Source organism: Pollachius pollachius (genome assembly GCF_949987615.1).
Source record: "Pollachius pollachius genome assembly, chromosome: 8".
NCBI lineage: Eukaryota > Metazoa > Chordata > Actinopteri > Gadiformes > Gadidae > Pollachius > Pollachius pollachius.
Genome location: NC_136941.1, coordinates 7,354,973 through 7,372,030, shown reverse-complemented (window position 1 = coordinate 7,372,030; position 17,058 = coordinate 7,354,973). Strand labels below are relative to the sequence as shown.

The following is a 17,058-nucleotide window of genomic DNA, read 5'->3' as shown; positions in this document are numbered from 1 at the left end:
GGGAAATATGTGTGCAATAAAAAGACACTGCACATTTACTATAAATAAGTAAACCTCATAACTTATGGAGACACACTACACATTAACAGAACGGAGGGGTTGAATGTTAAAGTTATTAACATTTCAGAAAGCTGCATTGTGTTAACGGGCCAGGATTATTACAAATATTCCTCTGCTTGGATACGTTTAACACAAGAAACGTATTGGATTATTTAGAAGCATTTAATTTATGGACAACAAAAAAACTATTGAGAATTCCTTTCCATACAAATCTATTCTCACAGAACTTTTAGAAACATGAGGGAAGTCCCCTCAAAATGGACGACACATGGAGACACTTTACATTTTAACACAAGTATTAAACAATGGATACATTTTGGCTGAATAGAAACAATATTAAATCATTCTACTTGGTACAAAATGATTATAAAAGTGTTCACATCTGTCTCTTTGAAAATGAGGTACACAGACCAATCGAACTGGACAAAAACGGACAAAAAACAACAACAGTATTGCCGGTATGGTTCTTAAAAACCTGTTCTGTCACTTTTGACCACACAAAATAATTCACAAGGACAATGAAATGGGTGCGTCACAGGGTGTGAATTTCCATCCAAATTAGGAAACCCACCATCCAATGGGGATTAGGAAAACATCCCCATTGTTCCACAAAAAACACACCGGACAACTCACAGCAAACTTATTCATTCATTCGACTCTCTTGGCTGTTCACTAGGGCTATAGGCCGTCATGAATGTGATAGTGTTAGCTTGAAGTCTCCCCGGGGCAGCATGACTCTTCCTGGCTGGCCCTCATTCACTCCTAGCATGCTGGGAATAAAAAACAAACCACTCTGTGACTCAAGCTGGCTTGGGAATGTGGTGGGGTGAGGGAGAGGGAGCGAGATAGAGCCCATGATCCCTGATACAGCTGCTCGCTGCAAAAAAAAAAATAAGAAAAGGATTTCATTGCTCATCGTGAAGAGGGAAAGAGCATGAGACAAGAACCGAGACCACAGTGCCTTCTTTGTGGCCCCGCCCCCTTCACCATGACGACGGGACGGCCTTCCGACTTTTCGCCAGGCCCTGGCTGACTTCCAGCCTGCCTCACTACTCCGAGTGGAACGTGGTTCAGCAATACAAAAGGCAGTCTCTCTCTCCCCCTTATGGGTCCAACCGCAAGTTCCCATGTGAAATACTAGGACATTAATTCATCCATAATTGATGTATTTATTTATTCATTCATTCATTCATTATTTAATGTATTTATATAATACCATGCCTGTTGTAGTTCTGCTTCCCATATTAAAAAGGGAAAAGGTGAAATGAATAATGAGTTCTTGATTCAGCACCAACTCCTTCACTGCTACTCTACTCTACTAAGGGAACGCCACTAAGGCCAAAGTAGTGCGTACACGCACAAACATATAGGAATAACTCCAGGCTTTGGGAGAGTGTGACCCACATGTGGGTATGGAAAACAACAGTATTTGGCTGTTAACCTTCTGCATGAAGACAGGGGCTGTGGGATTAATCCATTGGATCCCAAGTGTCAAAAAATATACTCCCACAATATCACCATTCAACGCCGTCACTTCATCAGGGTTCTTAAGACCGCTTTCGGACGGTGAAGTTTCGGACACGGCCAAACGGACTTGTATTCTGTTACTGCATCGTAACATGACACAGGTGTTCCTCAAAAAGGGCCTTTGCAGGGAGCAACACCCCCCCCACCCATGGTCTGGGGTGTGTCCGACCCCTCTCGACGCACGCCGCTAAATGGGCGGCACCTTGTCTTCGTACTGCGGCGGGGGCGTCAGCGGCTCTATACTGAACCGCGCCGGCGGCTGGCTGTTGTCCACGTCCTTCAAGTGAAGCTTCTCAGACTTGATCCTGCGGATCTTGTTGTTGAGGAGTTTCCGCGCGGCCTTCCCGGCTCTGCGGTTGGGCGCCACGCCCTCGCTGGGGGCGGTGGCGGCGGCGGTTGTCGAGGTGGGGTCTCCCCCGGCGACGACCACGCCGTCCGTGACTTCGTTCTCAAACTGTAAGCCGTCCGCCTGTTCCACCAGGTCCTCGTAGGCGGGCAGGTGGGTGGTGCTCTGGCGGTGGTTGCTCTCGCGGATGGGGTAGTGGCCGCTGCCCACCACCTCTTCGTAGCTGGGCACGGCGAACCGCCGGGCGTGCTCCTCGGCCCTTCAGGGTGTCATGGAAACATGAATTAATGCTTTGATCCAATAAAACACGACTGAGAGTGGAGACGCACACAGTTTGAGATGAGAGTCTGAGGGTTTGACATGTTTTGACACCTTTATCTTTATGTCATTGATGAGCCACTAGGGATCAGAATCTAAGCCTTAGAATCTAAGCTTAACTATCTAAGCCTTAGACAGTGGTCCGACATGGGGTTCGAACACAGAACCTTTCGGTTGGAAGTCAAACAGCCTGGCAACAATAGACTACACTGCCCGATTTTTCGTAATTAAAATAAGTTGAAATCTTTCGCAGTAACCTCCACAATGTCCATTGAGAATAAACACTCTTATAAGCTAGTGAAGTGCACATTGAGTCACAGCTCAACCAACCAGAGGCATTGAGAAATACCCAACACACCAGAACATCTCCCATTCCCCCTATTTGCCCCGCAGACATAAATAACACACACACTTGCTAATAGGCAGCAGAACGGTAGAAGTGATCCACTCAGCCGACTCACGTTTCAGCGTCTTCCCGCAGGCCGCCGGCCGCGCCCGCCTGCCCGCCCGCCTCGGCGTCGCGGAGCCCCTGCTGTTCCCGATGCTTGTTGCGGATCCCCAGGCACAGGGACAGCAGCAGCATGACCACCCCCGAGCTCACCAGCACGAAGGCCACCGACGACACCTTGTTACGGTTGCCCGGTCTCCCAACCCCGCCTCCTTCTCCCCCTCCGTCTTCAAAGGGGCCACCGTCGTTGTTGCCCCCGTCGGCGGGCACCACGCTCCAGACGATCATGACGATGCCCAGCGCCACCAGGCCCACCCCCAGGGCACACATGGCATACTGGGACCCCGAGTTCTCTGTGTTGCTGCCAGCCGCACTTCTGCTGCTGCTGTTGTTGTTATTGTTGTTGTGGTGCTGATGGGTGTTGATGATGGCATTGGTGGTCAAGGTGGTGGTGGTGGTCCTCGTATTGGACGGAGGGCTTTGGGCCCCGTTGTTACCGACCCGCATTCTGCTCTGCGGTGTCACACACACACACACACACACACACACACACACACACACACACACACACACACACACACACACACACACACACACACACACAGAGCAAGGGTGAGGGAGACATGTGAAAAGTCAGGTCAAAGATAAAAGATAAAACAGGGAAGCAATACAGAATCAGCAGATCCTTTTTGTCAATGTGCAACGTACACATATGACTAGAGTTATTGCTAGCTCGATAGTGTGTAGAGAAATGTATCATTGAGTGTCTGTATTTTATAACCTTTCTCAGTTCCTGAATATTTCACTTTACATCTTTCCTGTGGGGTTCCCCAGAGCTCTTAGATTCTTGTCGAAGGAGGGGTGGCTGGGGTCCATGGGGTCATTTCTGTTTTTGTTCTAGAAAAACAACGACTGACACTCCTTCAAGGGTTTGTTTGGAATTAAAAGCAGACTTGTACGAGGTGTAAACCTGAACGAGTTAGATAAGAAAGCGGCTTGGTCCTTTAGCATTTACATTTATCCGACTTGGTAAAACTAACCGGAACCGTTTGCTTCAGTCATTATAAATATGGAGCAATATTTGAGACGTGCTGTTATAAAAACACAACTTAAAATAATAAACACGCCCTGTATTTCTTTAGATGTATTATAAAGAGCGGCCGTTTTGTCCACCGTTTCTAGTTGAGTTAACGTTGGCCTGAAGCATTGAAAGGAGGACTCGGAGTTTCCTTCGGTAACATTATGAATCAACAAAGTCCGGAGTTTGGATCGGGGATGTGGCAAAACAAGTGGCTCTTGATAAGCAGTCAACGCATGTACGCATCATTGCATGTGCACGTTTAGACCTGTGTAGGCGCCTGGCGTTTGTACATTTCTTCCTCGACAACGAGAAGTCACAGCCAGCTTCTCGACCACTCGCGTTGCCCAAAGAATGCGCGGAATGAATCCTAAACGCCGCCTTCCTCATGACAGATCGCCACATATATGCTTTACCAAAATAAAAGCTAGTGATGTTTACTCAAGGATCCACCTTTGGTATGAACATATTCATACCGAACCCCACCACCGCCTCAAACGACTACACCTATTCCTTCCTACTTTTTCTATGCTGTTAGAAAAAACTAAATATAGACTATAAGCAACACATTGTTGGACGTGAATCGACCATAACGATACGCCAACTATGCGCTGACTAGTTAGCGTTACTGTCCGGGTCAATTGCCACAATCGAAAGTGGTAGAAAAGTCAACTTTATACCAAGACCTCGCAATCTCACAAAACATGTTTGCCCGATCGAATGGCATCCAAGTTAGGCTATTCTCAGTAGATGGTTATCTCCAAAAGCGATTATAATGTTGCTGGAAAGGAGATGCCTACTTACTGTTACTTTAATTAACGTTTACCATCCATAGAGTCTGTGTACACATACAATCAATACAAACTATGAATCGAAAAACTTCAACCGGGGGCGATCGCAAAGACAAATCGTGAAGCTCACATAAGAAAGCCTTTCTGTGATCAGTCTGTATGTGGCAGAACATCACATCCTAATTACCTTGGAATCGCAGTTAAACCATGCTGGGGCTCGCTTGCAGACGTAGCGGTTCCTCTCTCAAAGTTTCCGTTTCTTTTGGAGCTGTCCCAGAGGGGAAAATAAGCACACCTATATCCTGAGACGGTAGAACCAGGAACTTTCCTTCGGATGGCCTGAGGAGGGGGGCGGTAGCTAGTTTGGCATTTAACCCTTCGCTGACGGCGCTGCAGAAGATGCCCATTCACGATGACAGACACTGGGCGCCATGCGGTCAACGGAACCACTGATGGCGCCAAAACTTTGACCATCAATGATTAGCCAATCTATGACCAATCCATTATTCTTGTTCAGCCATCGACAAACCCTTAAAGTCCTCATTCCCGCTTAATGAATTCAAGTCTAAACAATCTTTTATCCTAATACAGTGATGAAAAAGAAAGACGTTTGATTGGTGATCAATGTTTGAAAGGTGTATTTGGACCATGGACCTATTAAAGAATTTGGATTTGGACAGAGCCCTAGCCTAATGGCCCACTGCCATGTTGCTCTTCTTGTGGACCAATGGGGCCGGTAGGTCCTAAAAATACCTAATTTCAACCCAATTTTCCTTTAAACTCTCTTTTTAAACTCTCCTTTAACCCATTTGTACCGGCTGCTGCGCGGCGCAACATTGTATCTAGTAGATACAATGTTGCGCAGCGCAGCAGCCGGTACAAATGGGTTAAACTTGAAAGCTGCCCAAACACACAAACTCAAGTGAAATTGATGGTGTATTGCTTCGTTCTCTAGATGGCTACTTGAAAACCCCTGTTCGTTTTGCATGGTGGCCTGTGGGTCGGTTAATATCGTGGACCTAGGGAATTTCCCCCACTTGATACTTTGTCCAGACTTTAAAGGTTACTTGATGAAGGCCAGTTTGATTACAGTGCTGCCCCCTTAATGTGATGTGAACTAGAAAAGAAGGAAGTAATTTGTCTCATTCTGTGGGATTCCCCTCCCCCCCCCCCTTTTTCCCCCACACAGGATATTTCAGAATAATGTCACAGATATCCTGCTTACGTAAAGGTCAGAGGGACCTTTATGAGGCTGGTGCCCCAGTTAGCATTGATTGTCGGTCACTACCGACGTCAATTAGACAGTTTTATAGCACGTACGCTAATGTAATCCGAATGATAGCAACAGTGGGCTACTGATTACGGATACCAATAATTAAATGCCATTACTTTCCAGGGAATTCGCTATGACGCTTCGGGCTAGCACACCTTTGCGTGGCTCATGCCTCTCCCACACGCAGATAGCACCTGATTTACAAGGGCACAAAGTCAAAGCCAACAATGATTTGCTCGGTTTTCGTAGACTATGGGTGTGAGTGTGGAGAGTTGAAATGGGCTTGGCCTTTGCCAACAGGGAGCAGGGAAACCAGGTAGAGGGCACTTAGAGGCTTTCTTTAAAGACATCCGTCATTGTTTAGTTACTGTCGGGAATTGGTGAACATGAGGAAGAAGACGAAGAGGAGGATACTACATATCTTCAGCTGTTACCATGTGTGTGTGTGTTCGTGTGTGTGAGAGACTGTGTTTGGAGGGGGTGAGTATGTGAGGGTTCGGCGAAACGCTGACTCAAGGCTCAACATACCCAGGGCTCAGTCATGTGCAGACAGTGTTCATAAAGCACACCCCCAAGCTCCTGTTTCCCAACAGCTATAAAATTACAGTTAGTCTAGTCTCTTCCAATAGTTATGTCACACACACACACACACACACAGAGGATAAAATGTGAAACAGTGCACCGTTATCTGATAGATAACCTTTATTTCCTTACAGGTATAAGGAAGACCTAGTTTTTGTTATTTTCTTGATATATCTTATAGCTGTACAAATATTTTTCTGTGTAAAGGGTTTTCAGATGGCTGGCATCATGATTATGTTCTGATGATATTTTTTATGTTTACAATTAGAAAATGGTAGAAGGTTCAGAAGAAATAATCCAGTAATTGTTTGGACACCACTGTCAAAACATTAAAAACAAAACTACCGGGCAACTTGATCATCTTGTAAAATTCACAGTTTCTTTTCTTTTCATTTGTTTTGTTCAGTGTTTTCTTTATTCACAAGGCATTACAGACGTCAGTTACTGAAAAAGTACTAGCAAAGCAAATGTTATAAAATCTATTTTCTCAAGTCTTTTCTTACTGGTTAGTCAGCGAGCAATGTCAGTGTCCTGTACAGATTTCATTGTAAACAATGATGTGGCAGTTTAAAGAAGAATCACTCCACAAAAACACATTGCCCAGCCACTTCCCATTCAGCAAGGAAACATTTACACGTAAAATACAAAAATAAGTCAATCTTTAGCTCGACATAGGCCTGAAACCAGGAAATCAATGCTCTTAAAAGCCAAAACAGCCTGCCAAAATGAGTCATTAAACATTTTCTGATGCTACAAAACAAAAAGTTTAAAAAAAGTTTAATTCAAAAAGTTGCGTTTTAAAAAGTGCATTCAGTCCACTAGGAAACAGTTCATATCCAGAGAAGTCTGCATCTATTGTCCGACTGGGCAGCCGAGGCTGGAATTGTTCCTGATTAAAATCTCAGAGCGATGAGCAGGTGGTTGCGCTCCACCGCTCCCATGATCTCATACGTTGGTGACCTCAATTGTGGTGTAGCCGCGGATTGGACTCCCCTCGGATCTGGGCGGAGTCTCGTTGCAAGCCTCCCGCGGCAACGAGCCATAGCTGCCATGGCAACTGAAGTCCCTCCCATTGCGGGCTTTTGGGCTGAACCCTGTAGGGGGCTGAAAGTAAGGAGAGAATGAGATGACTAACCAACTATTATTTTCATTTCCGTTAAATTGTTAAACCATATGTATATGAGCTCCCTCAAAGAATGCGAGGCAAAATGGAAGACGCCTTAAATACATTAAAGGTGACATATTTTACCATCAGGTGTGAGTGTGATTAGCCGTTACAAGTCACTTTTTTGAAAATCTGCCTCTTCTGACATCACAAGTGGGCGTGTCCACCTAGATGTATGACGGATAGATGAGCAACGTTTGCTACAGTCCACCGGGTAGACTGGTAGACTGATCTATCCAGCACACATCTATGTGGACACGCCCACTTGTGATGTCAGAAGCGGCAGATTTTTAAAACGGCTTGTAACGGCTAATCACACTCACACCTGGTGGTGTAATATGTCACCTTTAAGTTCGATAACGTTGCATGACAACGAACGTCACGACAACCAACAGACAAGTATTGACCTCCAGTCAAGGCCCAAGGAGTCTAGCTATTTAGAGGCAGCTGTTCTCTGATAAAAGATGGCCGCCCCCACCTTGACCGCCCTCCTCCTCAGAGAGCCTTCATCGTCGGCGTGGCGCCCGGAAGAGCTTGGCGGGCGGCCCAGGGAGCTCTGCCTTCGCGCCGACGGGGGCGTCCCCGTATTCTGCCTCTCATAGTCCTGGAGGCCACTCGCCCTGGGAGAGAGAGAGAGAGAGAGAGAGAGAGAGAGAGAGAGAGAGAGAGAGAGAGAGAGAGAGAGAGTCATATAGATGGAGAGACAGACAGAGAGAAAAAAAGAATGGAGAGAGACAGATAGATGGAGAGAGACAGGTACAAAATGGAGTGAGAGTGAATGAGAGAGTGATCGGAGCGAGATAAACACAGAGGAATAGACATGAATGGAGAGAAGAGAGGTAAATGGTATGCCGTTTCACATTGTGTCAAATTATGCTTAAAACCATTTCAGAAAACTTTTCATATTTATATATAGAGACTGTATAGATATCGGCAAGCTTGAATTAGGAGACTCAGACACGAATAAACACAAAGAGACACTTGCTTTGTTTATCCTGTGTTTGTGTCGGTGCTTGAAGATGGAAAAGGAGATTGTTTATTTTCCAGAAATAGATTGTTCTGCCATGCAGTCGTAGCTGATAACATCACATGGATAAACTGAAGCCTTAACATCCCCCTTTGCACATGCCATCATCGTGATATTAAAAATAAGAAGCCGTTATTGGTCTCCAATTTTCCATGTAACTGTCATAAAATAACGTCCATCTCCCTTATATTTTCTCTCTCCCTGTCACTCAGGATAATGCTCTCTTTCCCTTGCTCTCGGTTTCCTCCCTCAGTTGTACCAGGTAGTCGTATATGAAAACATCACAGTGTTAAAATCACGCTCTGTCACACCTCATCATCCTCATCATCTTAATAATCACTTTCAAATAAACAGAAGTCTCATTCTCTTTCTCTCTCTCTCTCTCTCTCTCTCTCTCTCTCTCTCTCTCTCTCTCTCACCTGACTGGGCCAACCAGGCTCTGCATCTCTTCCACGAGGTGGCGGCGAATCATGTGCTTGTTGCTATGGATGCCCAACGCCGTTGCCATGGCGTCCGTGTTAAAGGTGGGGTCGAGGACCAACACGGCCCCGTGGACGCCGCTGTTCTGGAGGGCGTCGGCATACTCCTGGAGGTCACAAGAACGCCTCTTATATAACTCAGAGGTCTTTATCCAAAGTGACTGACAGTGAATTCAAGTACCAGATATTTAAAGGGCCCTGTTTTACAACCAGGTGTGACTAAGTACTTTGTTGTGTAGCATCTTATCCTAGCTATCTTTATGGTATACGGGGAATGGGTTAACCTACAATTTGTTAGTGCTTTACACTTGGTTCTATGAACATCATTACTGTAACAACAGCAATATATTGTTTCACTTTTTTATGACAAATGTATGCAAGTCGCTTTGGATAAAAGCGTAAATGTAAATGTAATGTTGTGTTTGCCTGGTTACAGCCCTGCAACTCGTGGAATCAGGGTCTTGTGGGCGGGGCTGCTGATGGAATCTGTTACCATAGCGAGCAGCAGAAAACCACATGGCGACTGCCGTAGCGAAATGTACTGCCTTGCAAATCGCTTTAAAGTCAAAAAAGTTATTTCAAAACTACGAGGACTATCAGCTCAGTTGAATTGGAAGTGACCCTTTGATAAGAAATTAAATGGCATCATCATAGATCAGCCTTCCAGCCTCAGGTTGAAGACAGTTCACTGGGTAGACTAAGAAGTCTATCAATCCATAATACAACTGGGTGGCTTGTAATAAATAATCAATACCACACCTGGTGGTAAGAAAATGGGCCCTTCAAGGATCAGGCAGGGGTTAGGCATCTTACAGATTCCTACAGCATGGCAAGCGGGGATCAAACCCAGTACCTTCCGGGTAGAGTCAAACATCCACCACCATGCTTTTACGTAGATGAGATTCCCTGAGACCTATTGTCAATAACCAATGATAACCGTGCAGCATTCAAATCATTACCTCTTTAGGATTTGAAAGCAAAATAAACAAAGAAAGCGGTACAGTGTGAGTGAGGACAACCACACGTTATCTCCATCAAACCTTCCGTGCTGACATAATGCTAATGTGTTTTCGACGCGATACGACAACGTTGTTAGCTTCATATTACATTACCGTCATGAGCAAACAAAGAGCTTTGTAAACAGCAAGCCCAGGATTGAGAATTACATTACCAACTGCTCTATTTTCCACTTTCCCAGGGAGTGGCGTAGAGATACCACAGTTATAATATACTGTGTCTTTTACTCACTCAGGGGTAGCTGTTTCCTGTTTAGTATAGTACTCTTAGAAGCGGAATATAGGACCTCACGCAGTGTTGTGCCTGAACGCGTTCACTGGACGAAAGTTCATGAACTCGTTCATATTTTGGGCGAACGTGAACTGAACGTACTGTATAACTGCCTGATGAACGTTACTGTGAACTCGTTCATTCTGGTGTCAGTGAACGGCACGCTCACTCGGTTTAACTTCGTTCAATGGGGGGGTTATTTCTACAAATCAACATGGCGGATGCGCGCGCAGATCGCCGTGTTGTTTGACCGGTTGCCATGGTAATCTCCGTGCGGTTCATTTGCAGTTGCGGTGTTGCCAGCTTACTGTTACATTAAACTGTAATCAGAAAAGGTGGTTATATGCTATAGACCCTATAGTATCTGTCATATAAAGGCTGGGACGAATTTTAAATTATAAATATGTACACTTTATTTTGAAAGTATAGACCAGCGCGATTCCCATTGAAACGAATGGCGCGGTGATTATTCTTCAAAACGAGAGCTGTTAAATTGTGGAAAATGAATTAAACTGTAATCAGACAAAGCGGTTATATGCTATAGACCCTAGAGTATCTGCGGTATAAAGGCTGAGACGAATTTCGAATTATAAATATGTACAATCCATAACGTTAGCTCTCTGGCTCATAGCTCAGCGGAGTAGAATATCTCATAGAATCATTGCTTGTTGGCCGGAAACGGAAAGGGGGGCTGTTCACGTTTGGTTGTAGTCTTTTCGCTCGGTTCTCCGTCTCATCAGTAGGGCTAGAACCGAGCGAAAAGACTACAATCAAACGTGAACACCCCCCCTTTCCGTTTCCGCCAACGAGCAATGAGTCTTCCAACAGAAATCAATGGGATTTACAAAATGCGCTAAATGTGGAATAAAACACGATGGAAACTGTATTTCGCTACGATACGTGATTCAACCACTCTATATCATCCTAGACAAACCACAAAGGGTGCTCAATGTTCAAAATACCGGAATAAACGAATAGCTCACAGCAACATTTGAAAAAAAGAACTATGAACTAGTTCATTTTTTGGAACTGTGAACTTAGTTCAAAATTTTGAATTATGAACGTTTAACTGAACTAGTTCATTTTAAAATTTGTGAACTGAACTTTGAACTAGTTCACGAAGAAAGTGAACTTTCCCAACACTGACCACACGTGTTGTGCTGGTGTGCAGCAGCCTAGCTCCAGTGGTAGAGCATGGTGTAAAAACACTGCCAGGGTTAAGGGTTCGATTCCCACAGGGGCCCACCCATACAAAGAATATATATCATGGTATAGGGCGCAACAGTGACCGCCCCCTTGTTTAACAGCTATGTGGCTTCTACAGGAGGCTTCTACAGGTGCATATACCATAGTTTCACAATATAACGGTGTAAGTATACTCTGGATTTTTACGACATTATGGGTTTTAATCAAAACCTCTATGGAGGAATGGTTGGGATTTTTTGCTTCCGGAACCACACTGTTGCACTCTATAGTAAGATCCTTTTGGATAGAAGTGTGTTCGTTTTAAAGATAAATAATAATAATTAAAAGTGTGTTTTAAATGCACAAAGCTAAATACCAGACCATGTTTGACGGTGCGATGTTAGCCTATTCTCATCCTTTGCCCCGCCCACCTTGAGGTCGATCTCCCGTATCCAGCGCATGATGCGGTGGGAGGTCCACACCAGGGGGTCCACACTCTGGTGCTCGCACTGCATGCGGCGCGCCTGCAGAGCCTGGACGGGAGGGAGGAGACAGAGTATGGGATAGGCGTTAACATGCTAACATGCCACACACACACACACACACACACACACACACACACACACACACACACACACACACACACACACACACACACACACACACACACACACACACACATTAAAAAATAACTCTTACAAACACACACAAAAAACACAAATGCCTCACACACAATTTAAATAAACAACAAAAAAAAAGTGTTTGGACTACTATGCAACGCTAGCGGTTGCGTGTCCGCTATGCTATCTCTCCTCCACCCTCACCCACCTCTTTGTCGAAGCCAAGCCCGTGGAGCAGCTCGATGCCCAGCAGCAGGCTGACCTGGTGGAACTTCTTGGAGACGTTGAGATAGCGTTCCAGGTCCCGGCGCGTCAGGGAGTTGAGCACGCGGCCGTCCACCAGGTGGCCCTGGAAGGCCTGCGAGTACTGAGGTAGGCCCACGTCGCTGAGCCATGCTTTGGCCACCCAGTGGTGGTCGAGCTCAGCCGCCTTGGACAGCCTATGAGGAAGAGGGACACACGGTTTACTGTTGGTGTACAATAAGGGTCATTGCAGTTAACATGATTTCTTTTTAAATCTCTTTTTTTGTTTAATTCGTTTTATTTTGTCGTATTACTGTCCCTGCACATTGTGCTGAGACACTTTATGAACCTGTCTGGGAGTAATAAACAAATTATTTTATGTTATTGTTACATTACATACGTTAAAAAGAGATAGTGTAGTAAGGGCTACTGTTTAATTATGAGGTCTAGCCTTCAGATCGCCATGCCATTATTTCAAACCAGCAGAGGGCGCCAACACTCCGTCCTCCCAACCCTACATCAGCTGTAAAGGAGTCCGAGACGAGGGCTCCAGTCCAAGTTTCTCTCTCTCGTACTCGCGCTCTCTCCCGCTCTCTCTCGCGCTCTCTCACTCTCTCTCCCGCCGTTTCCCCCCTCCCGTTACCCTCTGCCGCTCTCCGCGTCTCTGTAATCCTCGATGGCCAGACGGAGCTTCCTGCGGTGCATGGAGCTGCCGACCCCCAGCCCCAGCTCCAGGTCTTCATCCGTCAGCCCCAGCAGCACCTGTACACCGCCCAGGCCACCACCGTCAGACCCATCCCTGGCCGCTTAAGTTTCAGCGTCAGCCATATTGTTTGATTTGAAAAGGCCAATGCAGTCAGCATAAATTACTAAATTATTTAAAATTATCTAAAATAAAATGTCATAAAATAAAAATGTAATTGAGATAAATTATACCTGTATACCTGTTTGGTAAAGTGGTTTCCTGTTATTTAATTTAACGATTTAACTAGCAGAACACACACACACACACACACAAAATCATTAAAATGAGCATTGTTACCTTGCCACTCTTGACATTCTCTGAGCATGTGCGGATGTACATGGGCATTGCCATGACAACCTCCAGCCAGGCCTGCACAGTGCCCGCCCTCCACTGAGACATGGGCGTGGTCCTGGCTAGCTCCACCTGCTGGAGGCGGTCCAGCTGGTCCTCCGAGCCGTCCGATAGGCTCAGACTGAGGCGGGTGGGGCTGGAGAGACTGTCGGAGTCTGTGTGATTGGACGAGCAGAGGGGAAGGTAGGTGGGGTGTGGTGGTTTCGGTGTGTGAAGGTGGAGTCGGTAGTAGAAGGTGTAGCAGGTGGACAAAAGTCGATTAAGGATTAGAAAACCACATTTAAATGAATCCAATGGCACACACACATACCTTGTGTCCCATTGAAGTGCTGCATTTCAGAAATAATAGGCTAGGCCTGCTAGCATGTTAGCTATTTGGCTTTATGACAACAAGCTAAGACCATCAACCTAATCTTTAACAGACATGCTTGTTTGGGGTTCAAGATGTTTTTTTTTTGGTTTATAGTTCTGATACCCAACTGTATTTTTTATTTCCCATTAAAAATAACTATTATTATTGCATTCGATATTAGTAGTTGTGGTAGTATTTATTCCTCAGTTTTATTAGTAGTAGTAGCAGCAGCAATATTTCATAGCAATAGACTCCACTCAGTTTAGCGAGGAGTTCTTGACAACGTAGTGTGTGTGCGTGTGTTTGTACCTTGGTTTCTAATTACTTTTATGACTGATAATTCCCTCCCGTCTTCAAATTGATGACCCGCAGTAGTACTGTAGTGGCCCAGATTCTTCCTGTCTCACGTTTCCCCCAGTGTGGACGCGCATTTTTTATGCTTCCGCACCACAACAATGATGTTTTGATAGTCCCAGGTTCAGCATTGTGAATATCAACTCTATTGTGCTGCTAACGGAGCCATCTATTAAAGCAGTGAAAGCCTCAGAACCTTTTAAAGAATACCCCTAATTGCTTCCACTTTGTTTGGAGCATTTTGAGCTTGGAGAATGGATAAGGCAACCTTGTGTTATTGCTATGGGTCTGCCTAACAGGTGTTTTAAACCATTCTTTGTTCTTTCACAGATTTGTTGGGTGTGATATTGTTTATGCCATGCTTGTCTGAATATGTTTTGTTTATTACCGTTGGTATTGTTTTTCTTTTCCCTCATTTTTGAGCCTTTGTCTTGGATGGTTAAGCAAAGATCCCCCAAAGAAATAAGAAGAAAAACAACACTGTGCTATATACAATATATCTACTTTCTGACTCTCAGATGGAGTCTACTCTCTCCAATATGCTTATCCAATACAATATAATTTAAATCATTCTGGTTTCAATCCAGCAGCGACAATAGATCGCGCTCATAGCATTAGCACCAGCATTCTTGCCCACTCTACTCATTTCTGCCATGTGTAACACATTTATTTCACCCACTGTCCAAAGAGCTGTTCATTGTACATGTTTGAGTGGTCCACATTAAGCCAACAGAGAAAGAGGGGGGGGGGGGAGAGAGAGCGAGAGACAGACAGAGAGACAGAGAGAGGATGAGAGAGAGAGAGAAAGAGAGAAAGAGGATCAGAGAAAGGACGAGAGAGAGAGAGATAGAGAGGGTGGACGAGAGAGATAGGATAAGAGAGAGAGGCAGAGAGAGAGAGCGATAGAGAAAGGACCAGAGAGAGAAAGGATGAGAGGGAGAGAGAGAGAGAGACAGACAGACAGAGAGACAAATGAAGAGAGAGAGAGCGAGTGAAAGAGACAGAGAGAGGATGAGAGACAGAGAGAGAATGAGTGAAAGAGAGAGGATCAGAGAAAGAATGAGAGTCAGACAGAGAGTGGACGAGAGTGGAGAGAGAAAGGATAAGAGAGAGAGAGAGAGCTCTACGTGGTATGATATGGACCATCTCCGTTTAATGAAAGCATCCTAAATTCTGGTGTGCTCAGAGTTTTTCGGTTGGTCCCACAACACAAAACAATTAAATAGGGTGCCAAGATGAAAACATTTATGAAACCCTGCTTTAGAGAATGATGAAGTAGTTAGGACGAACACCTAAATCTCCTCACAATTATGCGTGCCCTTGTAGTCAACAATGTAAGCAAGTGTTTTCCACATAAAATGTGCAATTTGGACATTATCCCAATGGATCATTTCTTAATTATTTATTCATCAAAGGAATATATTTTTTATTGTGCGTGTTTGTTTTGGTTGCAAACTGAATCTGGGCGGTTTTTGAATGTATTGTAATTTTTTTTGGATAATTGGATAGCTGTGGAAAAATAATCAGTAAGAGCAGGTTTGAGAAATGCTTTGTTTTCTTAAAGCTCTTATAGTGGGGTAAAATAATATAGGAGTATTGATTTGTGACTGCAGTTATTAGATTGGTTGCAAGCTTGATCAAATCAAACCTATTGTCTTCAATATAAACATATGTCCTTTAGGTGAGTAGACTTCGTAAAATATAGCAGTATAGTTTTATGATCACTCAACTTGAAGAAGAACTCTGGATTAAGTGTGTTGGAAGGTGTTACTGAGTTATAAGGAGTCTGGAAACACAGTTTACAAACAGGCATGACCAAGTCACCTCCACTAAAGCATTTGTCTAACTTGCAGCCGATTGGGTGCCTTCTAGTTTGACAATGAGCCTTGCACCAATGAAAATGCTTGCTCTTTGGTCACATGTCTGTGCTCAGAGCCCCGATGGTCAGGAGGAGGAGGAGGTCAAAGGGCAGTAGGGGTCAGTATCGCAGGTTAGGGATCAAGTCCAGGCAGGAGGTTATTTGGGTGTGTGGTGTTGACATACAAGCTCTTAAGATGGCTTCCTTTTCAACTCCACATTTTCCTTCCATTTTTTATCCATAGAATTTCAATTTGCTCTTTTTGATTGGTTTAAAATAAGAGAGGATGGAAGAGGAAGCCATTTTGGAGCCTTTTGGGATGCGTTTCTCTGGGTGGGCAGGCTGGAGGGAGAGAAGCTGCCACAGTAGAGGGTGTTAAAATGGCAGCCTCCGAGTGTGAGAGGAGGAGATAGAACCAGAGACACGGCATAACACACAAACAAACAAACACAGACGTCAACATGGGAAAGAGAGGACAGGCACATTCCAATGTAAAGGTGTTTCTTTTTTATTTTATTTTAAAATACTTTTTTTTCCTCATTAAATTCTGCAGAACATAATGTTGTCGTTGTCATGCCTTCAACGGTTCCCCTGGCTCTAACCAACGTCTAAACATCTCAGGACCTCCGGCTCGGACCTTCTCCGCGTCCGGAGACTTTTAAATAAAACTCTTTCATTATAATAGCTTTAAATCTGTCAGGTTATCTCATTTACAAAAAAGTAAAGTATTTGTCAGTAAAATAATACGAAGCGGACAGGGGTGGTTGGGGTGGTGGGTTAGGGGTAGGGGAAGGGGATGTCGGTTCGAAAAAACACAGCAGTGATAAAGGGATGTGTGTTTTAACCAGTGGAGGGCTATCTAAGTCGGGCTGCTATCTGCGGTTAAGTCCATCTGTCTCACTTATGGTTTATGATCAAATGTCTCACTAACGTCATCTCACCACTTCCTCATTCTGAGAAGCCTCTGGG

General features: G+C 44.7%; 2 protein-coding genes across 2 annotated transcripts in view; both read right to left on the bottom strand.

Annotated features, from left to right (window-relative positions):
- Positions 1 to 260: 260 nt before the first annotated feature.
- On the bottom strand, positions 261 to 4,836 carry tmem51a (transmembrane protein 51a). Its single transcript, XM_079742250.1, has 3 exons — positions 4,756 to 4,836; positions 2,713 to 3,212; positions 261 to 2,192 (listed from the first exon to the last, which is right to left on the bottom strand). Exons 2-3 carry the CDS (start codon positions 3,204 to 3,206, stop codon positions 1,775 to 1,777), a joined length of 912 nt encoding a protein of 303 aa, XP_079598376.1. The 5' UTR covers positions 3,207 to 3,212; positions 4,756 to 4,836; the 3' UTR covers positions 261 to 1,774.
- A 1,856-nt stretch (positions 4,837 to 6,692) lies between these two features.
- The window catches only part of kazna (kazrin, periplakin interacting protein a), a 43,065-nt gene continuing 32,699 nt past the window's right edge, over positions 6,693 to 17,058 (bottom strand). Inside the window, exons 8-14 of the mRNA XM_079742541.1 lie at positions 13,472 to 13,680; positions 13,073 to 13,191; positions 12,395 to 12,626; positions 11,998 to 12,099; positions 9,035 to 9,201; positions 8,067 to 8,208; positions 6,693 to 7,527 (exon numbers count right to left, since the gene is read on the bottom strand). Of these exons, the coding sequence (XP_079598667.1) occupies positions 7,369 to 7,527; positions 8,067 to 8,208; positions 9,035 to 9,201; positions 11,998 to 12,099; positions 12,395 to 12,626; positions 13,073 to 13,191; positions 13,472 to 13,680 (1,130 nt within the window). The 3' untranslated portion in view covers positions 6,693 to 7,368. The remainder of the gene's footprint in view (positions 7,528 to 8,066; positions 8,209 to 9,034; positions 9,202 to 11,997; positions 12,100 to 12,394; positions 12,627 to 13,072; positions 13,192 to 13,471; positions 13,681 to 17,058) is intronic.

Excerpts from the sequence above, each read along its gene's own strand:
- tmem51a (XM_079742250.1), bottom strand. The coding sequence starts at position 3,206 with ATGCGGGTCGGTAACAACGGGGCCCAAAGCCCTCCGTCCAATACGAGG. Across the intron at positions 2,193-2,712 it reads CTGCGGGAAGACGCTGAAAC|GGCCGAGGAGCACGCCCGGC; the intron begins GTGAGTCGGCTG and ends GACACCCTGAAG.